Raw genomic sequence first — 25,509 nt, 5'->3', positions numbered from 1 at the left:
GATGACCACATGATGTGATGTCATATTCTCACCTTTCCTTTCCTTGGCTTCCTTCCACAGGAAAAAAAAACAAACTGCACGTCCTTCAAGGGGAAATAAAAGAGTCTACACCTCAGCCTTATGTTCCATGAACAAGACAAAACATGTGAAACAAATGAATTTTTGAAATGTGACATGAACACGAACAGCCCCCGGGCCGGACTTTGGGTGCCCCCGTGAAAAATGGAACTTCCCTGCACAGGGCGCTGGCCCACGCAGGCCAGGAGGAACATTTTATCCAAGAGGAGACTGGGGGCAGCGCAGCAACGCGGAGAAAGAAAGGTCTGACAAACCTCAATCAGAAAAGAATCATTTCATTTTAGTGTTGGAAAAATGCTTCCACGTTACAGAAAGATATAGAAGATAGAATATTTATTAGTAGTAGTAGAAGTACCTTTAAGGGCCCAATAATAGAAGAAGAGCGTGTGTGTGTGTGTGTGTGTGTGTGTGTGTGTGTGTGTGTGTGTGTGTGTGTAAGGCAGAGAGGTTTAGAGTTTGAGTGTGATAGGTTGATGATGTGATGCTGATGGATTCGTCCGTGTGCACTGAGGTAGACTCTCGGCCACAACCATAACCATAAGATAACCATAAGATAACCATAAGATAACCATAAGAACAAAGTAGGCTGTGGCGTGGCTCCACCCCCACACGCCGCCATTTCCTTTTTGCTCTTCGTCCCAACTAAACGAGCGAGTGAGTTGTGGGTGCCATGGAAAGGAACTAGCGTGGTTGATGTTCACAGTGTTCGTAGCGTGTCCGCCGCATTTCCGTGGTCGTGTGAAGACACGCCCCCATTGATGCTTTTCTTCAATAATGAGAAGGCACTGGTACGTGAGCGAGGGCGTTCCCGGAAGGCTGCCGTGGCTGTGGCTGCTGCGCCGCCGGTCACACTCGTGGTCTGAAACGTCAGAAGACGCTTGAAGGAAGTCCATCAAAGCATCAACGCTGACCGTCCGAGACAAACGTCACGTCAAGGGTGTCAAAAACAGGAGCGAGTGACTAGAATCCCGCAACGTCAGGCCTGATGGGGCACGCTCCCCACTGCACCTTACCCACACGACTGGGCTCGACCTGCTTCATACAACAATCAGCTTCAAGTCACTCCAACAAACCACAACAGTGGAGGAGAATGAGGGCCTGCTGGGTTTACTTGTCAGCATGGGATCACTGGGCACATAAATGAGACATTTTATCCAATAGGAGACTGAGGGCAGCTCCAGTAAAGTGGAGAATGAGGGTCTCATGTATTTACTAGTCATTACAGTTGGCAACTATTGACCATGGTATGGACACTACTGTAGTTTTATCCACTAGGAGACTGAGGGCAGCTTCAGTAAAGTGGAGAATGAGGGCCTCATGTATTTACTAGTCATTACAGTATGCAAGTATTGACCATGGTATGGACACTACTGTAGTTTTATCCACTAGGAGACTGAGGGCAGCTTCAGTAAAGTGGAGAATGAGGGTCTCCTGTATTTACTAGTCATTACAGTACGCAACTATTGGCTAGCGTTTGGACACTACTGTAGTTTTATTCAGTAGGAGATTGAGGGCAGCTACAGCAAAGTAGAGGAGAATGAGGGGTTCCTGTATTTACTTGTCAGACATACACTGCCCTCCGAAAATTTGGAAACACCTTCAGGTGTTCCCAAACTTTTGGAGGGAAGTGGAACTACTGACCACAGAAGGAGACTAACTTTATCCAATGGGAGACTAAAGGCAGCTATAGCAAAATAAGAAAGAAGGGTCTCCTGTATTTACTTGCCAGAATGTGACGATTGGCTACAGTAAGGAGTACTTTTATCCTTTAGGAGACTGAGGGCAGCTGCAGCAAAGTGGCGGGAGGAGGAGGGGCTCCTGTAGTTCCTTCCAGCATGTAGCTACTGACCACGCTAAGTAGCCATTTTATCCAAGTGAAGACTGAGGAGTATAGCATGGTAACTAAGGCAGCGCTACAGTGTAGGTTAGCATGCGTGGCAGGCCGTGTGTCCTCAAAGGTTACAGTGACAAATGTGCCGGCTATCATCAGCTCGGCACGCTTGGACTAGAAACAGTACTTGCTTGTGTCGATGGAAACACGAGAGGAGCCGAGTAGGTACCATGCAATACCGACAAAACACGACGGCTGCAGGCCGCTACAATGCACGGCAGGCACCAGACGCATCTGGGATGTTCTCAAGCGTCCCAAGTGGATCAAAGCACAAAAAGGGCATGGAGGCGCCACCGAGCGAGGGAAATTACAGTTTCATCAACCCCTTTCATGAACAAACATAGATGATGTAGGAATCGTCTGTATTGGCGCCGCCTGCTGCAACCATCGCTTGTAAAGACGGTGGTGGAACCTGAGGAGAACCATCACAAACAGGACAAGAACCCAACCGAGGAGAATCTAGAACCTATGAGAGGACCATGGGAGGGCTGGTGCTGCTATCAAACAGGAAGTACATTCATCAGGCCTCACCACACACATCATGTGACCTCATCACCCCCCACCCCCCCTTTTTAAAGCTTTTTTTTCTCTCTTTTTTCCCCCTCATCCTTAAAAATAAAAGGTCTGCTCCGGGAGGCCCGAGGGTGAGTCAACAAAAAATAGAAAGGATTCAGAGGCAATTTCCCACCCGGGCGCGCTCACACTACCAGAGCACTGATGGTGGATTTGTGGGGGCTACAAAAATAAAAACATTTGAAGGAAAAGAAAACTGGCAAAAAATAAAAATCTAGGTACTAACAAAGCTTTTGATGAAAAATATTACAAATATGAACTATATACAAAAACATCATATATTATATATATAAAATGTTGGTACCTGAGCACCAAGATTCCATATATACTATATATATTATATCCATTTTTAGATTTCTATAGCTAGTAAAATATATGAAAGCAGCAGCAGCTATTGGTCAGTCTGAGGAACTCCTTTGTCCAATGAATAACTGTTTAAATATCCTTCAGCCATATAAGTGAGGACACGTAAGAAAACAAAGAAATAAAAGCAAATAAATTAAAACTATTCACCCCATCAACATGCGCGTCGTTCTGGAATTCTGGGAAAAAAAAAAAAAAACACAAAAAAGAGCCGATGTTGCTCCAGGACGAGCCGTTTGTTCAACGATGGATTCATCCCAGCCGTCCAACGGATCCAACGTGAAAAGAAAGCGCAAGCGGAGAAACCGGTGTCTTTCTCGGGAGGCCACGCATCACAAGGCCACCATCTTGGTACAGAAAGTCTGAAGACTCAAGTGGAAGTTCAGCGGGAGGAGAGGAGAGCCACCGCAAGTGCTGAGGAGGTCCAACAGAAGCAGCCAGCTTAGTTGTGTTCACAGTTCTTTGTGTGTGTGTGTGTGTGTGTGTGTGTGTGTGTGTGTGTGTGTGTGTGTGTGTGTTTCCGCCATTAGCGGAAAAGAGGCGCGTGCTGTTTGCATCCCTTGCGAGCCTGTTTGGCAGCCATGAGGAAGAAAAGTCAAAAGTCCTGAGATCCGTGTGGGTTGAGGAGGAGAAAGGAGGAAGATAAGGAAACGAGAGCGGGATGGAGGAGAAAGAAAGATGGTTGAGGTGTTGGGCCAGTTCCACGCGTTCTTCCAGGAAATGTTAGGAAGGGCTGGATCTGGGCAAAGATAAGATGCGTCCGTTTTTCTTGCCGCCGTTCATGTGTGTGTAAGGAACGTGCTCCTCATAGTTCCCCCTGAGGGCCACAGAGGGCCCGCTGTCCCTGCCTAAGCTCTCCTCTCTCTGCGAGTAAGAGGACGGGTCCAGGGGGATGCTCTCCATGTTGTCCAGGTCCAGGTCAAACTCCTCCGTCTCAGGAATCTTGTTCTCCTCGCTGTAGAAGAAGGAGACCTCCTGGAAAGACGGGTGCAGGTCCTCCCGCAGCATCTCGATGATCTCGTGGAACATGGGCCGCATTTTGGGATTGTACTGCCAGCACATCTGCATTAAGTTGTGCCTGCATGTTCACAAGACCAGACCCACACGTTAGGAGAAGGGATCACATGACACACGCTCCTGCATGCACAAGAAGCACATCTCACACAGAAGTTGAAGGGTCCCTGACATGATTGACCAACTTTGCTTAAATATGTTATATATTATTTGTAATTATGTTCTACATTGTTTGATTTTTGAAAGCAAACGGTAAATTCGCAAAAATGACATTTATAGTTGATCGCGCCAGCCATGACGAGCTAGCTCTCGCGGTTCAGTCTCATTTCCAGGATTGGCGTCATCCCAGCTAAAGCAGAGTAAACAAACACTTCTCAGTGGTAGATGGTCGACTTGGTTCAGTATATTTTTCATCAAAATAGTAGTCATGCCAAAATGTTGTCTTGCTGCTGGATGTTCACAGTTTCAGAGTGATAATGTAAGTTTGTATTCTTTTCCAAAAAGACAACAATGGACGAAGCAGGTGCAGAGAACGAGAGACATATGGACGTCCACCTCGAGTTCCGTTTTTTGCAGTCATCATTTCACTGATGATTGCTATGGAGGAACACCTTTACAGGAAGCATTTGGCTTGAAAGTACACTATAAATCCATTTTGACAACGGATACTATTCCGCCAGTACACAGGAGGAAAAAAAAAAGAAGACAAGACTGACATCAAAGTTGCCACAGAACAGAGTAAGTCATGTCTTGTTTACATAATGTCTTCTAAACACTATTCCACGATAGCGACAAGGCTGTAAAGCATTATACATGTTATATAAACATCTTTTCACAGCCATGTGTTGACAGTGGGGGCGGGGGTGGCGAAATACACAATAAATCAGGCTATAAAGACCCCTTTACTCTCATTAAGAAGCCAATTTCAAACAAGTGAAGGATAAGCAACACCAGAGTAATTTCCACTTACCATTCTGTGTTTTGAAGGCAACCAATTCATCTCCATGTCTTAAGGCTTAAGTTCTCTATTTCATCTGCAAATGTTTCTCCCTTCTTTTCTCCTCGAAAACTATTGACACATTGGCTCAAATCGTCGCTGTAATCACTGTGAACATCCTTTGTTAGTGTAGCTGAGTGATAGCACTCCAATGGCATCACTTCTGGAAATGAGGAGCTATAAATGTCATTTTTCACAAATTTAGAGACTCACAAGAGACTGCTGTTTTGCTGCAATTTCTCTGACTTGGTGGACTTCTTTGGGGTTGTTCCGATTGTTTATTTTGCATAATTCTCCAATTGTCAAGAGGGGCGATCGCATTCGTTACACGACACGGTCTATTCTGCTGTTTTTGCAATTCCTCTGACTTGGTGGACTGTTTTCGCCCTTATTTGGGAAAGTTCTGATTATTTATTGTGTACAAGGTTATTGTGGTCATTAATTGCTTGTGAGAAGCAAGACACTTATTACACATACAAACGTAGTCATGGGTGTGGCTTTCATTTGGAGTCTTTGTATTTGATTTCTATTATAATTTATGTTGGTTAGTGTATCGGCGATACAGTGATTCCGCGACCTCTGCGACAATGCATTTGCACGAAATCCAGCCGTGCCAAAATAGGGCAACCCTGCCACGATTGAGTGCGCTCACACTATCCTAACGTTTTGTGCTTTAGGTGTGTGAGTATCAAATTCAAGCAGTGACGTGCGGTCATAATATATCAAATAAATATTCATATTGGTCCAGTGAAACTGTGTTATTCATGTACTTTCTGTATCGTTGCAATCATTTCAAACATTTGTTTAAAGTAAAAATCAATGAATTTGTGCATTTCCCGATCAAACACAAATACAGCGGTGAGACAAATGTTTTTACGCAACATGTGACATAATTTATTCGTGCTGGAATTCAAGCGAGCAGAACGGCCACACACTTGTCATGGCGGATTTCATACTCACATCCTCTCGGGACAGTTGTCAGGGCGGTCCAGGTATCCCCCGTCCATGACAAATTTAAGCACCTGCTCGTTGGACAAGCCCTGGTAAGGCTGCTCCGCTAGTGTGCTGATCTCCCACAGCACCACCCCAAACGACCTGCAAACACCAGAAAAGGTTATGGAAAGTTTGCAGGCTTCTCATGACGGTACTGCTGCTGCTGCTCAAGCATGTGTGTGTGTGTGTGTGTGTGTGGTAGTCTACCAGCAGTCAGAGTGGGCAGTGAAGACTCCGTCCTTCAGAGACTCCGGAGCCATCCACCTGACAGGGAGCAGGCCCTTCCCCCCTTTGCGGTAGTAGTCTGTCTCGTAGATGTCCCGCGTCATCCCAAAGTCTATGGAGGGAAAAGGAGTGAAGGAGTGCAAGGAGCAACCAGCTGCAACATCATATACAGTATCTGCACAATGCAACACAATACTATTTTACAAAGACAAACCAGCGAGCCTCCCAGCTTTTTGTTCTAAGTGACAAAGTGTATTATGACTTTTTCTCCACTGAACCTTTTTTAATTTTTGCTGTTATTTTTTACATTTTTACATTTTACAAATGTTGCAAATGTCTTGTAATCTTTTTCATCACACGTTTTTCCCATAATATTTGGATCAAACAATCCCAGCCTAATTTTCCAAAAAATTGCAACTTTATTCTTTGTTTTGTTACTAATTTTGCCAAAATTATTGCGGAATTAAATATTTTCCTCATAGTACTACATCGTATTACAATGTAAAATTTTTGATTGTAATGTTCACATTTTTTTATATTATTATTATGACTTTATTCCAATATTTCTACAATATTCTCGTAAAATTACTGTAATTCCATTTTTCTGGTTTTGGTTAGTTTTCTTGTCGCGAATGGGGCCCCGGGCCACAATTTGGACACCACTGCTTGCCTTATTCAGAGGGCCAAAATATTAGAAACAAGTCTCGGTATGATGCAGAGCAGTTCTACGCCATTGCACACAGAAATAGCAATGAAACATGTTGAACTTGCAATGCAAGTCTGTAAACAAACACAATGTATCCTGGATGTATTACTGCAATGACGCTGAAATAATGAAGTGTGAATGTAGTAATTCAGTCTTTCTCGGCACCTCCAATCTTGACGGTGAAGTCCTCCGCCACCATGCAGTTCCTGGCTGCCAGGTCTCTGTGCACAAACTTCTTGGCGTTGAGGTAGGCCATGCCGTCTGCAATTTCTGCAGCCATCTGGATCATCTCCTTCAGGGTAGGTGAAGGGCGGCCTGATGGGTTGTTCTATAAAAAAAAAACAAAAAAACAAAAACACACACTTAATAACAACTTGTCCAACAAACACATGTGTCTCGGTCATGCTTTCCTACCTCAGAGTCTGGCCTGAGACTTCGCAGGTAGCTCTTCAGGTCGCCATGTGTCATGAGCTCCATCACTACCAGGGTGGGCTGGCCCTTGGACACAACGCCTAAGAGGCGTACCTATGACAAGACGAAAAAAAAATCATTCAGTTGGACGAGCAGTCAATTTATCGAGGGCGGCAAAATGATCAACTTGGTTTTTTTTTTTTTTTTTTTTTTTTAAACGTTCGATGTTGCATGTGGAGACAGCAATTGCAAGTGGGAATCTTTCTTTTGAGAGTCAAACAAACAGACTGCGTAGACACTGACAGGGTGAAAGAAAATATATTTCTAGGAGTTATAATAGACGACAAAAATCCCACATTAAAAATATACAACATAAGTGGCAAGGAATACTTCTATACTGAAGAAAGCAAAATTTGTTCTGGACCAAAAATCACTCCACACTCTCTATTGTTCTCTGGTTTTACCATATCTAACTTATTGTGTGGAGATATGGGGAAATAACTATAAAAGTACACTTCACTCACTAACTGTACTACATTTGGTATTACAGTTCACTGCACGGACGTCCCGACACCTCTCCACGCATCCTCCATGATGAGGGTGCAGCTCGGAAGCACATTAGATGTCGCGAGAGCAGAACGTGACCACATTCTAGCTGCATCACTGCATAAGCCGCAATAGACATTAGTTATGACAGGAACGATGTTCACAGAAATGACCCCAACAATATAGTGAGCATGCACGTTTCATGGCGACCTACCACATGGTGGCAGCTGAAGGCCTTCATGACGGAGGCCTCGTTGAGGAACTCAATCCTCTCCCGCAGGCTGGCGGATTCGTTGACCGTCTTGACGGCCACGCGGGTCTCCGGGTCGCCTTTGACGATGTCCTTGGCGTTTCCTTCGTAGACCATGCCGAAGGAGCCCTGACCCAGCTCTCGGAGCACCGTGATCTTCTCACGGGGGACCTCCCACTCGTCAGGAACGTAGGCTACACAGACAAAAGGTGGAGTTGCGTGACAGACAGGTTACATCACATGTGTCAAACTCGTGCTCTGGAGGGCCGAGACGCTGCAGGTTTTCTCTCCAACCAGTTTCTTCAGCAGGTGATTTAATTGATGAGCTCCTTCCCTCAAATTGAAAGTGTTGATCATTAAAATCACCTGCTTTAGTGACTGGCTGGAAAGAAAACCTGCAGTGTCTTGGCCCTCCATGGCACAAGTTTGACACGCCTGGGTTACATTATTACCATATAGAAATGAAACACTTAGATTTAAAAATAACTCAACATGCAGACATTAGTGTCTAGCTGTAAATCGACATCTCGACACTTTCCTTTTGTCCCTTGAGAAGACATACTGTAATAAAGATGGTAAAGTAATGCCTCGTTTATCACGGTTAATTATTTCCGTGTTAAGTACATTTCCGCGGAGTAGGATTCAATATGAATAAATGGATAAATGGTAATGGTAATAAATGGAATACTTTCATAGTTATGGCAGAGAAAACCTGTTAATCTTCTAAATGTGTTTTTATTATTAGAGCCCTCTAGACATGAAATAACACCCCTATAGTCACCTTTACATTTGTATTACCCAATATAGTTGATATAATCAGAGAAAATAAGACATATTAAACATAAATAAGATAACAGACTTACACGTTAGCAGTTCCTTTTTGGGGTTTTTTTTTGGACGGCTTTGAGACGGCTGGGGAACGACTTTAAATAGCTTTACGTATAGGCCTGTCACCATAACACATTTTGCTGGACAATAATTGTCCAGCAAATCATTGTCAATAATCGATATTATTGAGACAATTTTTTCATTAATGATATGGCATAATAATGTTGTGTCCTATGGAATCGGTTTTATTTTTTCCCAAATTCCGTTTGTTACATTTTCATTTTTTAGAATTCCGTTTTTTACATTTTCCACTTATTTTTACCAGAATACAATGTGTGCTTTTTGGGTTAGTGAATAAAATTCCGTTATGTAAATGCCAAAAACCTTACAACACATCAATGGACAATTTAGCCCAGTAATTGAGAAATGGATGTAGCCTGGCTAACGTTTCTAAAGGGATGTCACAATTTGCACACATTGCTACAAAATCTTCAACAAACTGTCATGTCGTGCTTGTGAGGAAGGAAGATGTAAGGCAATTCCAACTGCGTAAGATATTTTTTATGACACATTTATTTTGTGTACACTGTTAGACGACATGGGGCAAACGGCGCTCTTATTTTGAAGGTGTGTGTGTTGAGAATGCCTGTTTACGGTTAAGACGAGTTGGGGCACCCACTTTGTTCGACGGTCCTTGAACGCACCATTGTATGTGTGCTAACTTTGTCCCACAATGCACAGATAGACTACTAGATTGTATTTTTACTCTTTTTCTTTCACCTCGTATTTGGTCACACTGCTAGCACACATCAAAAAGCAATATAATCATCTTCTCTCTGAAAAACAACCTCCAGGCTCGTTCTGGTGGATAGTGGGTCTGTATTCATTTGATGTTGTTAGTGTCTTGGTTTTACACAAAACATAATAAATAAGACACATTAGATCCCCAGTGGCCAATGTAGAATTCAGTACTACATTTACAATGACAGTGCTTCGTATTGTAGCTTATTTAGCCATTTTTATGCTTCAAAATGCTTAATTTAGGCCAAGAATAAGTACATTTTGCTTAAATATGCATATCTTTTTTTTTTAACTAACAATAGGTGGGATTGGACCACAAAACCGCGATCATTTATTCATTAATAAATTTGTGAAAAACTGCAATACAGCGAGGCAGCGTTAATCAAACCACAATACTGTGAGGGATTACTGTATGTGGAATGTGAAGGTGTATTGACTTTTGTGAGATGCAGTATGTTTATGTTCTTACCATCATTGGCACTGAGGTACTCAGGATTTGAGGAGGCAATAAGAGGGCCAGTTGGTCCTTCTGCTTGCCTGTAACACATCCACAATGCCAACAGTACCGCACATCCAGGAGTTTTCACTTTTCCTCCATGGACAGCAAGCCCACAGGTCTGAAACCTGCTTGCTAAAAAGTACACTTACTTCTTCTTGAAGATCATGAAGACCACACATCCCACCACTAGCAGCAGGATGAAGCAGATGACTGGGCCAATGACAACCCCGATTATGCCGGGATCCTCTGCAATGAGCACACATTTGTGGTCAGGACACCCAATAAAAGGCAGCTGCACAAAAATGAAGTGACGATGCAGCCGAAGGCACGTTTGCTTACTTCTTCTAATGAATGAAGTGGGACTTCCAACAAAATGTATTGTAGATGTATTTTTAGTGGTGCATAAGAAAAGCTTGTAAAAGCATGAATTTCATGATGGCATTATGGCAATGTCGGGCATTTGTGTGGCAATATCCAGCTGTCCGCCCTGTTTGTGTTGGCAGGTTTTCAGCTGATGATGCGGTGAAATAGTCACATTAACGGAATTCACTGCTTAAATTCCAGACAATTCCCACGTCCATGTTGAGGTCACGATGAGCACAGCACACAGTTTTTATACACACACATCAGTAACCTCATGATACATGTATTATCCCCATCGAGCACAGCGGAACCTCGGTTTTCAACAAAATGACACAAATACGTCCTGGTTACCGTACGGCCAAACAAACTAATCGAGTGCCCAAAAAAAGCAGCCACGCATCGGTGACTCAGTCTCTGTGAAGAATGAATAGTGGTTAGTTGGGACACCATAGTCAGATCCCGGCCAGGTAATTCTTTAATCATCCTTGTTATGCAAATGCGTGTGATTTGTTTACTCAGAGCACACACAGAACAATGACCAACTCTGTATCTGTGGATAGTTGTTCTTTTAGACTTGGGACACTACAGACAGATTTCCGCCAGGGAATCAATTTAATCAATTTTATTTTGAGAGTGTGTGGATTATTTATTCCTTGAACACACACAAAACAATGACCATCTCTGTGTTTGTGGATAGCTGTTCTTTTAGAGTCTACAGACAGATTCCAGCTCGGAAATACTTTTACAACATCTTTGTTGTGTGTTTATGAAATGCACACAGAACGATGAAAAACTCTGTCTCGTTCCTTCCTTCCTCCCTTCAAGCACTGCTCCATGTGCTGATGAGGCGTTCAAGAGAGTATTTCTGAGTGTTAAAGGAATCCGTGCTTTAAAATATATATATATATATATATATATATATATATATATATAATTTATTTATTTATTTATTTAGGACGGCTGCAAAAAATTTGCAAGTGCCAGACCTTTGATAAAGAAAGTGAGAAACGCTATTGAATTCAGGAAGGAAGTAGCAAAGTACAAATGTAGAATCTGTTACAATAGGATTGAAATGTAAATCCTAAATGTAATTATTTCTTATTGGAAAATTGTTTTGGTTTTCCTTTTGGAAGGGATTAATGGCAAAAACAGTATTGCATGCAGTCTTACTGTTGGGCATGAAGAAGTAGGTGGTTTCTGTAAAGGAGCCGTTTCCCGCCAAGGAGGTGGCACGGACCCTCACGCTGTAGTTCCCAGGGTGCACGAGCGACAGCTTGGTGCCACCAGACTTGAGGTAAGCAGGTCGAGACACACAAGCTGTGTGAACCTGCAGCACAAAAAAACCCATTAAGAACTGGGACTATGGGTGGAAACTAGCACTGCGCTATATCTGGCATATTTACTGCAATTTGTTTAATGTCCATTCCAAATACACATATAGTACATGATCATTTGGAGTGTTTTATGCATGAATTGTTGTGCCAGTGCCACCACTTGATAACAAATACTTTAATGTGAAGGTCAGGCATGCTGGATATTTGAATAGAATCCAAAAGTGCAGTGCAGTGAAGATGCCAGTCTATCCCCGTGTCTGTATTCTAGTTTTCCTTCCTGCCTCTGTCGCTATGGCAACAGAGCAGCTTCTGCTCAAGCGGGGGGAATTCACACATTTCAGTAAACAAACAAACATACACGGTTGCAGCATTGGGGTTTTTATACACAAATATGGCATTTGCATGCAGGGCGTGAAAGCTGCACATCTACTAGCAGTGCACGCCTGACTCTTACAAAAGGTACTGACCTCAGTCTCGCCGACCTTCCTGTAGAACACTTCATATAGGATGATGAGGCCATTCGGGGAGGGGGGTGCCTTCCATTTAATGAACACGGAGGCGGGCTCGCCGTTCATGATCTCATGGCTCACCTGGCCTGGGATGTCATCGGCTTTCTCTGCAGGTATGACACCAGTGAAGAATCACACGTGCACGTGCTTGAGGAGGATGCGGTCTCACCTTCAGGCATGGTTCTGGCACTGATGTACGTGGCCATGCTGCAGCGCTTGAGGTCTGTGGGATGGTTGCAGGCCATGATCTCGATCTTGTAACTGGTGAAGTGTTGCAGGTTGGAGATGACGGTCGACTCCTTGGAGAAGACCTTCAGCTCAACCTGTGCAGAAAACATCAAGCAAAGCAAGCATGGCTGTAATTATTAATGTGATTATTAATATTGAATATATTGTAATCGGCCCTGAATGGAGAACGCATCAACAATGCTTACAATGTTGTGTAGCCTACAAAGAACATTTAAAAAACATTGGCTCCCTCTTCTATGCTATATAAGAGAATATGTAAGACCTTGGCTCCTTCTATACGTCACAATATAAAAGACCTTGGCTCCCTCTATGCTACAGTATATAAAAGAATATGTAAGACCTTGGCTCCTTCTATACGCCACAATGTAGAAGACCTTGGCTCTCTCTATGCTATATAAAAGAATATGTAAGACCTTGGCTCCCTCCTCGTCCTCGTCTTTGGGTGCGGCTTTGGTAGCATCATCGGGAAAGCTGGGCATTGTGGGAAGTAGGAAAGGCAATTCGGTGGCGTTGGCGACTCCCACTGAGCGTCGCCTACGTGAAGGTCTGGAGGGAGAACACATGAGGCATTTTGCACAAGTTCAGAGAAGGTAACCGCTCATATAATGTGAGTGTTTACGAATTCAGAAATATATGCATGTAACTGATTACAACCACGGATGTTCTTTTTTATGTATTTTTTTTTAAAGTGTGTTGCATGTCTTGACTGCATGACGTTCATCCACCGCGGCACCTACAAACTACCTCGACTAGGTGACACCCATGAGCCAACATCCACTTCCTGTGGCTCAATGAAAGGCAGCAAACACAGAAGAGTCTTTGCAACAAAAGCCAGGCTTCCACTTGTTCCAGCATCATTGACTGTGTTGCGTACGACACTTGAGCGTCTCTTGTCTCCAGCACAAAGCTGCAGGATGGACTTCAAAACCTGCTCAGGCAGAAGGGAAAACTTCCCGCATGCCCTTGCGTGATGGAAGTGAGGAACACGGCGAGGTCTTTGTGCACTGCGGTGCATGACATTGACCTACTGCAGCATGGCCTCAAAATCCCGCAGAGGTGTTTGTGAGGTTCAGTGTGTGTGTGTGTGTGTGTGTGTGTGTGTGTGTGTGTGTGTGTGTGTGTGTGTGTGTGTGTGTGTGTGTATGTGTCCGAGCGGCAGTCTGCATGACTGCACCCCTGACTGGCATGAATGGTAATGAGCACAGTAATCACTCCCGTAGGGAAGCCGTGACAAAGGGCCCATGTGTGTGTGTGTGTGTGTGTGTGTGTGTCTGGACGGTCCTGTAGGTCCACAATCAGCACCTCCCACCCAGAGCCCACCCACTGTCCTGCCCAGAACAAAAACAATGCTGCACATAAATGACACACAAACATTGAAGGACAAGAGCTGGCGCGGTGCTGCAGTAGACAAACATCATGGCGGGCGGAGACAAAAGAGGAGTGATGTGATTGTTTGGCGTGCCAGAGTAATAATAGAGCTGCTAGCCATGCTAACACCAACTTAGAAATAAATACCAGCTTAAGAATGGTGATTGGTGGGACAAACAACATCACTACATCATAGAACCCAAACCCACCTGCTCTCAAAGACCTCATTGTGCAAGTAGTTCTCAAAGGTCTTGCGGTACTCGATCTCCTCCTGCTCTTTCTTGAGCTGGATGTCCGTCTTGGGGCAGGCGCAACACTTGCCGCCGATGTTGGGCTCGTCTGTGTGGTTCCACTTCTGCTCGTCCTCGCTGTCCAAGTGGGTCGGGGTCCGGGACGGCAGCTTCATTCCTGCGGAAGGAGGAAGACGTTTAGGAGCGTGACGGACAAATTTGAACTGTCTGACAAATGAATGCTACGTCAATTATCCAATTAATTGACAACTATTTCTGCATTGGATTAATTGTTTGTTGATTTCAATTTAAAAAACTACTCTAATACCAACTATTTTGCCATTTGGTTAATGTTTTATTATTTTTTAATGGAAATAATCAAATAAATATTTTGATATTCAATTAATAGTTTTTGGACTTTTTTAATGAAAAAGTAAGCAATGAATCTAATACCAACTATTTTGATATTTGATGAATAGTTTTTGGATTTTTCAATCCCAAAAAATATTTGTAATTTAATTGTTTTTTTTTTATTTCTTAAATTCATTTTTAAATAAAAAACAATTAACCCAATAACAAAATGGTTGTCAACCAATTGGATAATCAAATAATCATCAATTCATCGATTATCGATTTTTTTTATTAATAAAAATTCAATGAAAAGCAATTAATCTAATTCCAATTATTCTGGTATTTGATTAATAGTTTTTTTTTTATTTTTACATCAAAAAACAATTTTTTTGATAGATTTTAATTTTTTTTCAAATTATTTTCTAAAATAATTTTTAACTAAAAAAAACAATCCAATACCAAAGTAGTTGTTGATTAATTGGATAATTAATTAATCGATTCCACAATGATTAAATACATTTTTTCAATCAATAAAATTAAATAAAACAAGAATTAATCTAATACAGACTAGTTTTGGTATTGGATTCATAATTTCTTAATTTTTAAATAAAAAAAAAAACTCAGACTCCAATAACAAAATACTTGTCGATTAATTGGATAATCAATCAATGATCGATTCATCAAGGAATTGTTGCATCTCTAATTCATCTCTATCAAAAAGGTCTCCTGTCAATAATAATATATCTAATGATTCTATTATCATTATTAATAAGCATAATGATATGATTTATTTAAACGCAGGCACATGGCCGTGAACATGGTTTGTGTGTTCCAGAGAATCGCAATTTTAAGCAAGAAAATCATAATATCCTCTTTTTTTTTTTTTTTAGAATCATGCACCCCTCCCTGGTCCTGCAGGTGTGTGTGCTGACCTTGCAGGCAGTAGTCAAACTTGTAGAGGTCACTGTCCTCGGGCTGCTTGCGGCAGATGACCCGGTAGTGTGTGATGTTGCCGTTGGGATTGGTGGGAGGCTTCCACTTCAGGATGATTTGAGAGGAGGAGTTGGAGGAGGAAATGGGATCCAGAGGCACGGAAGGCTCTGAAGAACAAGATGGAAGTAGACAAACGTTTGCGCTAACAGTCTAGTAATGTCCGGCTTCATCATTGATTTTTCTTTTTCTTTCCTGGTATTATTGTCCGAAAGTAACCTGCAGAGTTTTTTTCCATCAAAGGGCGTACGGAGCAACCATCTGAATGAGTCGCTCTTTTAATTGCAAATGACCATAGTGACTTTCCTGGCAGGTCTTTCACTCTGCGCCACTGATCCACTGTCCACTTCCAACATGAGCATGATAACAATGAGGACTGGCACTACATCTAAACACCTGTGTTTAAATTGACATTTTTATTTCTCAAAATTAATTCATCAAACACCTCAATATAAGACGTCCCCCCCCCCCAAAAAAAAGTATAAACAAGACGGGTTGTCGGAATCTAGATTTATACGTGCAAACTTCTTCCCTAAGCTAGAGCCTTTCTTCCTGTCACTCGCACACCCCAGCGACCTGTAGAGATGCGTAAAAAGGTTGATAGGAAGCGAGCAAACAACAAAGGAGGAGGAAATTGATGGCAAAAAACCCACAAAACTGAGTGAAATCCTTGCAGAATGACAGTGAGCACTGTGGCTTGTTCTTTCTTTCACAGAAGGGTACCAACGTCTGTATGATGCTACTTTGAAGTGAATGGTGATCAATGAGCAGCTAAGAACTACCAATTTTTCCTTCCACTGACTTGGAAAACATGATTTTGAAATAAAATATTTCTCTCAAAGAGGTGTAGAACATTTGTGAAGCAGCAGCACTCACTGGAGGCGTCGGTGCGGACATAGATGATCTCACTCTTGGCCCCCTGAACCTGATGCTCGTCCGACGCAGACAGTTGGGTTTTGACCATGATGGCGTACTGGGTCCAAGGCTTCAGGGGTCGGATCAAATGGCCCGGTTCGCTCTGCTCCTTGTTGTCGGTGACGCGGGCCGGTGGGTCCACGTCGGCGATCACCCAGCTGTTGGACCCGCAGGCATCCTGCCCGTCGAACTCCGTCACGTTCTTGTAGGGCCTGGCCGGCCACGGAAGAGGCACAAGTCAACAGCGAGTACGCTTCTGGCGAACACAGAAACCACAATCCAAAAAAAGCACTAATACTTACGCTTCTTTGTAGAGAACCATAAATCCCAGCAAGTCTCTGAAATCCAACGGCCAAAAGGGCTCCCACCTCACCAAAATCTTGTTTGATGCCGTCTTGATGAAAGTGAATTTCAGCAGCTTGGTTTCACCTGAGAGAAAAGGAGGTGCATCAGAATCAGGGATGCAATGATTCCTCGAATAATTTTTTACAAAAAATAATCTGCCTCGAGGAATCACTTACGTCACCAACGCGCTTATGTCTACGCACAATACCCCTGACCCCCCCGCCCCAAGGCATGCTGGGTAGCTTGTGGTACACTTTCTCCCAACAGTTTGTCGTGTTTGTCGCATTTATGCTTGATTGCTAAATATGTTGGGGAGGTCATCAGAGAAGTAAACGCAAAAAAGTTCATAGTTCATATTGCTGTTGCTGCTGGACTACCCAGCATGCCTTGCAGGCATTTGGAAATAACAGTTTTAAGTTATGCATTATGTTTAGAGCTTAGTTGTTGTTTATCACCCACATAGGAGTAGTAGTAGTTGATTTGATTGTTGTGATGCGTTAACTTGCTGTGGATGTGTTGAGTTTTCATTTCGTTGCACCATGAGTCGTTCTTGTCTACATATAGATGGCCCATCCGCCAAATTTTTTAACCAAACGTGGCCCGTGAGTCCAAAAGTTTGCCCGCCCCTGGTGTAAGCCCACCACTCCAGTTTTGTAAAAAAAAATAATAATAATGAAGAAAGAGGCTTCGCAACACATCTTAAAATAAATCCCAGAGCTCTGCTACCCATCCACCAGTTAGCTACAGACTCAAGATCTGATCATTTCGTTTTTCTTCAGCATGCTTTTCATGTGCTAAAATGTGAGTGTAATGTTAGCACTTCTGCATCACATACTGTAGCTATTCTGGTGTTGCGAACACTTGTGTCCCCCGTCCTACTCCTTAATGTTGCGCTTTTGTATCTGACATATGGCATCTATTATGTTGGAGTTTACGGAAGCCAGAGAGAGGCGTGGACAAACACAGCTCATTAGCATTAAAGCTACAGAAACACAGAGCGAGGCGTTGCCACTGGTGCTAACTAAATGCACCGAGCTTCCAACACCAAGGCTACATTATACATTGTTAAAATGGATGGAAAAATAGTCCAATGTGGGAGCTTCAAATCCAACTAATGCAAGACCGAGCAGAGCATTCAGATGATCTTACAAGAGGCTTGGTCCCCGTTGGTGCGCACGGCAATGTCGTTCTTTTGGTTGCGCCCTTTGGTACCCGTCACCTCCTCCATTTTCCGGATTTCCGACATGCACAGTTTGGAGTTATAGTGGAAAAAGGTTCGGCCACGCTGGATGGTCAGGTTGTGCTTGGACCAGTCCCACAGCTCACGCAGATTCTGGTTGTCCAGTGCATAGAAGGCATAGATGCTGGAAGAGGGGGAGACATGCATGAGGCCAGGGGTGTTCCAGACATTCCAAAAGTAGAATTTAACAAGAAAATGGGGAAAGAAAGGAAAAATCTGCAGTAATTTTACCCCCAAAAAATGAAAAGAACAAGAAAAAGTCATAATTCTTCAAGAACATGAGGAAAAATTATATCATTTTAGAGGCATTAAGTTGAAATATTAAAGAAAATGACTTTTTTTAAGTTGTAATATAAGAAACAAACTCAACAAAAAAAAGTTGTAATCTTTGGGAAATTTGGTTGGGAAAAAAAGTTACAATATTATTGTAATAAAGACCTAATTTTATGAGAAACACATTTATTAAAAGAAATACTAAAATAAAAAAAACAGCAGTAATGGAAAAAAACAGCTGTGATTTCAGGAGAATAAGTCAAAATGTTCAGAGAAAAAAGTTGTACTTTAACGAGAAAAAAAGTCACAATTTTGCAAGAATAAAGCTGTAATATCATGAGGAAACATAACATCCTTTTAGTAGCATAGATTCCAAATATTAAAGAAACAATTGTTTTATCGGGGCTCTCAAAAATAGAGCGTTCATGGCGCTAATTTACTTCATTAATTAGGTTAAAATATTCAGTGGGATCAACGCATGCGCATCATGTCAAGCCGTACCTCTGTTATGACGGCAGACGGTAGCATAGCGTAGCATCCCCACAGCCACACCAAGTCTCAAACTCTTTTACAACTTGATTCTGACCTAAACTCATCAACAGCAGTGCAATACCAACACCGTATATGTACCTCCAACGCGTCTCTTGACCACCTCGGAACGAGATTTCCTCACGAGATGCGTTCATGGACACTCCGAAAATCACAATAATGTCTTAATTATGCACGTACGTGTCGTCTAAATAAACACAAAGACAAAAAGAAAAACAATAGGCCGGTATCCTTATCACTCACCAACCTAACACTTACTGCGTACAATTTGATGCATTTAAGTATGCTCGGAAACCCCAGAATCGACACTGAAAATGTGAATTCAACTTGAACGCAACTCTTTAATGGCTCCTAACCTGGTTAAAGTGCGATTCAAATGTTGTACTACTATTAAAGAAACACGTGTTAGGCAAAAAGATTTTCAGACATGTGTGCTACCTTTTAGCTTGATTTACATTTTCAGTTAATTTGGAGCTGTTAATGCATACTAATGTATGTTTAATTGTGTCCTGTCATTTATCTTTTTGTTCATAAAATACTGTAAAAATGGGCATAATTCCACAGTGGGAGGAGGAGTGGGGAGTGGGAAGTGAAGACATACTCTCCCTCAAGCTGCTCCCCCTTGATGGTGCGCAGTTTGCGTAGGAATGAGAGGGACACGAGGGCGTAGGCTCTGCGAACGGTCAGGTAGCCTGTGATCTCCTCAAGCTGACCCAAACTGGCCTCCAGCTCGGCAGCAATGTTATCTGCAGGGGGAAAGTACAAAAAATAGTAAGCTTGTGATGGAGAAACCTCTTTGCAACTTGCTGCGTTGCTGCTTGAAAGCTCTGCGAAGATGAGATAAAGAACAGCATGCACGCCGACACAGTGATTGAACCGCAGAAGAAGAAGATCAGGAGGCCCAGCATGAGGGCTGGCCTTGAGAGAGAGTGTGTGTGTGTGTGTGTGTGTGTGTGTGTGTGTGTGTGTGTGTGTGTGTGTGTGTGTGTGTGTGTGTGTGTGCATGCGTGTACTCACTCCCTCCTCGGATCTTGATGATCATGTTGCCGTGGAGAACGGTGCATCCTCTCAAGGCCTGGGCAGAGGTGACCGAGTCGATGGTTTTATTCCCCACGCACAGTTTAGGGCAAAGCCCCGCGCACGGCGAGCACGTCAGCCTGCAAAGAGCGAGAGGCCCGTCAATAAAAACATCAGCATCCTAATGACAGCGCTGAGGTGGGACATGTCGACGGGCTGCCTCGATGTGGCGTTGGCTCGCATGATGCCGATCGATGCCGATCAATACGGACAAGCAAGGACGTTTTATGCATTTAGTCAAAAAGGGATTATTGTGTTCAATGGAGCGTCCACACAGCCTGACTGAGTCAATATACAGCTACAACCTTCCCACCAAGCACTTCTGTTTCAGTGTGGTACACCCCCATCTGCTGGTGTGTATCTGGGGGCTATGGCATTTGGCTTTGCAAGCATCTTTTTCCCTCATAACGTCTACTACGTTACCTTGCATTGCTCCTCAAGAAGCTCCACTCGTTTGCTGTGTGTCTATGTCCCCCCAGAGACAAAGCGACCGTATAACTGATGAGGCATCTCACTCTGTTCGCCGTTGTTCTATGAAGCGTTTAGGTGCTGAACCAACACACAGAGTGAACCCTCTTCCTGCTCGTTTGGAAGCGAGAAACGAGGAAAACACGCGCGTGCACATGGTAATTTATGCCGGCCGGCACAATTATCACATTCATTTTCATTCATGTTTCTTGCGCGCGGCGACCCGTCCCACTTTGTTCAACGGTCCTGGAATGCAACCTAATTTTCACCTGCACTGCACAGATAGACTACTATAATAATAATAATAATGGATTCGATTTTTACAGCGCTTCGCAATGACAAAGTGAACTCATTATTCATTCACTGCTCAGTCTCACACTGGAGGTGGTTAACTACATCTGTAGTCACAGCTGCCTCGGGGTAGTCTGACGGAAATGTGGCTGCCAGTATTTCATTCATACACCAGTGTGAGCAGCACTGGAGGTGACAGTGACCGGGTGGAGGATCGAACCGCCAATCTTCCCGTTTCTGGACGCCCTGCTTCTCCCTAATGAGGCACTGCCGCCCACAGTGTAGTACAAGAACAGTGCATCGCAGTACGGTTTTTCTTTAACTTCATATTTGGTCCCAAATGTTGATACTTTGTGGGAATGCAGAAAAGTAAGGTTTGATGATTTAGTGCTAATGTCCATATTTTATACATGCTAGCACACACGCCAAACAGCGATACGTAATCTTCTCTCTGAAAAACAAGCTTCAGGCTCATACTGGTGGATGCTGGGTCTGTATTCTTATTGTCATTTTAATTTGTGTTGTTCCTGCCTTTGTTTTGCACAATACATAATAAATAAGATCAATTAGATCACTAAGACATCGCTGGTTAGCCCTCACGTCAACACTTTTGAAACGCTGCATCGATGGGAACAAGCCCCGGGCGTTTCAGTTGGCTGGTAAGGTTTGATATGTTGAAGCTTCGTGGTCCACCATGGAGCTTGTTTTTTTTCTGCCAAAACCCCGACAAAACAGAGCCTATACTGTCTTTGAAAAGCCATTTACAACCATTTGACATTTCAAACGACAAAAACTGCGTAGTGCGATGAGCTGAACTGTGCTCTTGGCGGAAAAGAGTGGAATGACGTCCATGACATGAGTGTTTATGCCTGAAGTTGTAACAAACAACAAGCGGTTTGTTTAGTTTTTTTTGAAGACTGAAACCCCAAATAAATCCCACAAATGCTCACGTGTGCAGACTAATTGGACATGCAACGGTAGATGACTGAATGCAACGACGAGCATGACACAGCACTTCAATACAAGGCTCACTGTGTTCAGAGGAATGGGACTCCTTTAGGTGGGTCTCATACGCGGAGAAATCACAGTTTAAATTTGGTTTTTCATGTGACTAAGTAAAACTTAAAGGTTCTACAGTATATGTAACTGGTATACAAATATAGATAGAAAATATAGCATTGATCCCATTAGGCCTGTCACGATAACATATTTTGCTGGACGATAATTGTCCTACAAATTATTGTCGATAATCGATATTATTGACCACATTTTTAATCCATTTTTTTATATTTTTTATATGACATAATGAGAGCACATGGTTTAATTTCTTTAATTTCTCAATAGTATTTAACATTGTAATTGAAATGTCAAGAGCTTTAAAAAAAACCAAAACAACAGTATAAATCAAACGAACAAAAAAAGAAAAAATTTACTCTGTCTGACAAAAAACACTCCAATAAAAACCACACACACACGCGCGCGCGCACGCACACACACACACACACACACACACACACACACAGAGAGAGTTATGTAGTGTATTGTTAAACTAATGTACAGTAGGTGGTCGTATTTGAGCTGGACCACATACTGTATCTGTGGTGGCGGAGTAAAATGCATGTTTCTGATGTCCTATTTTATAATGTAAGATTAATGTCTTAATCAACAAACATTAACCGTAGAATCTAATCAGATAGTATCGTTTGTACACTGTATCGAATCCTATCAAATGGTTCTGTTTTTAAATATATTGTGTCTGAATCGTATTGTCATTCGAATCGAATCGTCTATCACAAAGACATTTACATCCCTACTATTTATTATGTATTGTGTAAAACTAAGACAGGAACAACATCAAATTAAAAGCACTAAATGAATACAGAGCCACCATCCACCAGCACCAGCCTGGACTTGGTTTTTCAGTGAGGTCGTGAACCGAACAAATATGCACATTAGCACTCAATAAGGTCATCAAATCTTACCTACCTGTGCAGTGTGGGACAAAGCAAGAATTGCGGGATTTGTAACTGTTTATTATTTTTGGAATAATATAATGGCCGATACTTCCATAATCGATATCCATTTCCATAAAATGTGATGTATTATTGACATTATATTATTTACAAATCCTTTTACAAATAATTTTATTGTTTTTAAAGTTTCCAGGTGGATGGGTCCCCCTGCCTTACAGCATGCTGGGGATACGATGTGCTCTTTTACACGTTTGAAAATACTGGAAGAATGACACTTTTATACAATTGGCTTCTTTACAGTATTTTATGACGTAAGACTCATGTCTACGACAAATATAACCATTGAATCCTATCAAATGGAATAATTTGTACACTGTATCGAACCGTTCTGTTTTTAAAACACAGTATCTTAACCCGTGTGTCTGGATGCGTATCGAAATGGCAACCGCAAAGAGATTTACACCCCTCATAAACACACAAACAAACAAACTGCACGCAGAGTAGAAATCCCAGACAACAAAAAGCGCACAAGCGAGACAGCAGCTGCAGTCCCCAACAGACGGTCTTCTGTTTTCCCTGCGAGCGACGTGAGCGGCGTCTTCCGGCTGCAAACATGTGCTTCTGCACGTAATCGCATATACGCGCCTAGCGCTGCATGAGAACCAGGTCTCGATAGTGCCGCCTTTCAGCAAAATTCATTCACAAAAAGGCGGGTTGGGCGCACACACGTGCACACACACACGTGCACACACACACACACACACACACGTGCACACACACACACACACATACACACACACACACACACAACTGCATGAAGGAGGAAAACGCTTCATTCACAAATGAGTGCCCTCTCAAAAGAAAGATAATCCCTCTCTTTAATTCCGACTGCAGCCTTGACAGCTCTACCTAAAAAGCTCTGCCTCAGACATCAACTACACTGCTGCATTTTGATTGGTGGACAAGAAAACGTAAACATTTAGAGCTCCTGTTAGTGGGCACACACACACACACACACACACACACACACCTCCACTCGTCAACATTTAGCCGTCTCTTAGCTAAGGCTAACAAAAGGATGCTGTTGTTTTGTGGATCATGTAAGCTTTGCACCAACTGCCTTTTCATTTGATGGTTGCTATGCAAACATCATCATCAGCCCCTCCTCTTAGGAAGCGCGCCCCAGAGACACAAGAAGACATTTACGTCCTTCAACTCTCCGTGCACCCCCCCCCCATCAAACACCTGGGGCGTCTTGCTTTCCAAGCCATGTGAGGGATGCAATTGCAGCATCGTCCCGCAGTGGCTCAAGTGGCACGTTACAGTTCCTCGACGATAACAGGAGGTCTACGTACAGGGTACGTTCCTACGACGGAGATGTTTACAGTCTATGGTTAAGGTAGAGCATAGAAAGCCTGTCTACAACCTTCTAAATATGCTTTTTAAGATTTTTAGAGCCTTCTAGACATGAAATACCACCCCTATAGTCACATTTACACTCCAATATGGTAGACATAATAAAAGGAAATACGACATGTAGGAAATTAATAAGACTGTTTTTGAAGTGATGTCGGGGGTTGAGAGTTGGGTTTTAGCTTGGTGTGGGTCAAGGCCGCAACAGCGGCCTGTCTTATGGATTATTGTGCCTGTTGTGAGATCATTCCACCCTGCAATAAACTGGTGCTTGTGTGTCTCACCCAACATTACATTAACATCACTGACACCTAGTGACCAGTGTACATATCATACATATCATCACAACGTCTTTGAATGAGTCTTCTGAAATGGTTTATGTTTGCATCGAACTTTATTTAGCCATTTTTATGGTTGAAAATGCTTCATTTAGGCAAAAAATGTGCAACATTTGCCTAAATGTGCATATTTATGGACTAATAATAGGCTGTATTCACAACAAAAAAGCATGATTTATTAATCATGTACATTTAAAAACAAAAACCATGATAGAGTGAAGCCACAAACAGTTGTCCCTTGCAATTTCACGGTTCGATTGTAGCTCCAGCACTCTATCACGGTTTTTCACAAATGAATGAATAAATGATGACTGTTTGGTGGTAGACTATGGTCTATTATTAGTCCAAACATATTGAAATACAAGTGATATGTAGTATTCTGGTTATGAGGTGGCAGTAATGACACAAAACATTGAGACATTAGCTTACATGACATTACCTTAACACTGTTCCCCTCCCTTTCGGTGTGGAAGTGGTACGTTTTTGGTTTCTTGAGCTTAGAAAAATAAATTTGTGGCTAACTGGTTAGCTCGCTAGCAGCCGTCTTGAGTCCCTGCGGCATAACAGTTGAGCACTGTAATGTAAACAATGAATAATAGTAGTGTAAAGGTAACTATAGAGGTGTTATTTTATGTCTAGAGGGCTCTAATGATGTAAAAACCTGTATTTAGAAAGTCATAAACAGGTTTTATTTGCTCAAACTATGAAAATATTCCATGTATTAAAACTGAATCCCGGAAAATCATTCATCACGGCCGGGTCTGGAACTGATGAACCACTATAAATGAGGGGCGACTGCTAAATGATAGTTAAATGGCCACCTAAGTCACTCACACTGTACAAATATAGTAATAAATAAATAAATAATAATAATAATAAAAAGATTCAATACAAGAATTGTGTGAAAGGGTGTTGCAAGGGAGGGAGAGACAGGAGGATGACTACGATGATGCCGAGTTATCACTGTCCATTTCATAGGAGCAGATTCCTTCACGTGTTTAAAAATATCGTCTTTATCCTCCGTGACTGTTGCACCGTTTGAGCGGCTTGGACGGGGT

General features: G+C 42.5%; 1 protein-coding gene across 1 annotated transcript in view; it reads right to left on the bottom strand.

The window, feature by feature from the left end:
• Nucleotides 1–423: 423 nt before the first annotated feature.
• The window catches only part of insrb (insulin receptor b), a 113,710-nt gene continuing 88,624 nt past the window's right edge, over nucleotides 424–25,509 (bottom strand). The window contains exons 5-23 of the mRNA XM_054790165.1: nucleotides 19,909–20,048; nucleotides 19,493–19,637; nucleotides 17,979–18,193; nucleotides 16,787–16,913; nucleotides 16,446–16,696; nucleotides 15,512–15,679; nucleotides 14,208–14,406; nucleotides 13,044–13,176; nucleotides 12,551–12,704; nucleotides 12,340–12,488; nucleotides 11,709–11,865; nucleotides 10,325–10,421; nucleotides 10,146–10,213; nucleotides 8,012–8,241; nucleotides 7,255–7,365; nucleotides 7,006–7,168; nucleotides 6,117–6,246; nucleotides 5,877–6,011; nucleotides 424–3,983 (exon numbers count right to left, since the gene is read on the bottom strand). Of these exons, the coding sequence (XP_054646140.1) occupies nucleotides 3,629–3,983; nucleotides 5,877–6,011; nucleotides 6,117–6,246; nucleotides 7,006–7,168; nucleotides 7,255–7,365; nucleotides 8,012–8,241; nucleotides 10,146–10,213; nucleotides 10,325–10,421; nucleotides 11,709–11,865; nucleotides 12,340–12,488; nucleotides 12,551–12,704; nucleotides 13,044–13,176; nucleotides 14,208–14,406; nucleotides 15,512–15,679; nucleotides 16,446–16,696; nucleotides 16,787–16,913; nucleotides 17,979–18,193; nucleotides 19,493–19,637; nucleotides 19,909–20,048 (3,127 nt within the window). The 3' untranslated portion in view covers nucleotides 424–3,628. The remainder of the gene's footprint in view (nucleotides 3,984–5,876; nucleotides 6,012–6,116; nucleotides 6,247–7,005; nucleotides 7,169–7,254; nucleotides 7,366–8,011; nucleotides 8,242–10,145; nucleotides 10,214–10,324; nucleotides 10,422–11,708; nucleotides 11,866–12,339; nucleotides 12,489–12,550; nucleotides 12,705–13,043; nucleotides 13,177–14,207; nucleotides 14,407–15,511; nucleotides 15,680–16,445; nucleotides 16,697–16,786; nucleotides 16,914–17,978; nucleotides 18,194–19,492; nucleotides 19,638–19,908; nucleotides 20,049–25,509) is intronic.

This window comes from Dunckerocampus dactyliophorus, chromosome 10 (genome assembly GCF_027744805.1).
Source record: "Dunckerocampus dactyliophorus isolate RoL2022-P2 chromosome 10, RoL_Ddac_1.1, whole genome shotgun sequence".
In the NCBI taxonomy this organism is placed as follows: Eukaryota; Metazoa; Chordata; class Actinopteri; order Syngnathiformes; family Syngnathidae; genus Dunckerocampus; species Dunckerocampus dactyliophorus.
This window is presented reverse-complemented; position numbering and strand designations above follow the sequence as displayed.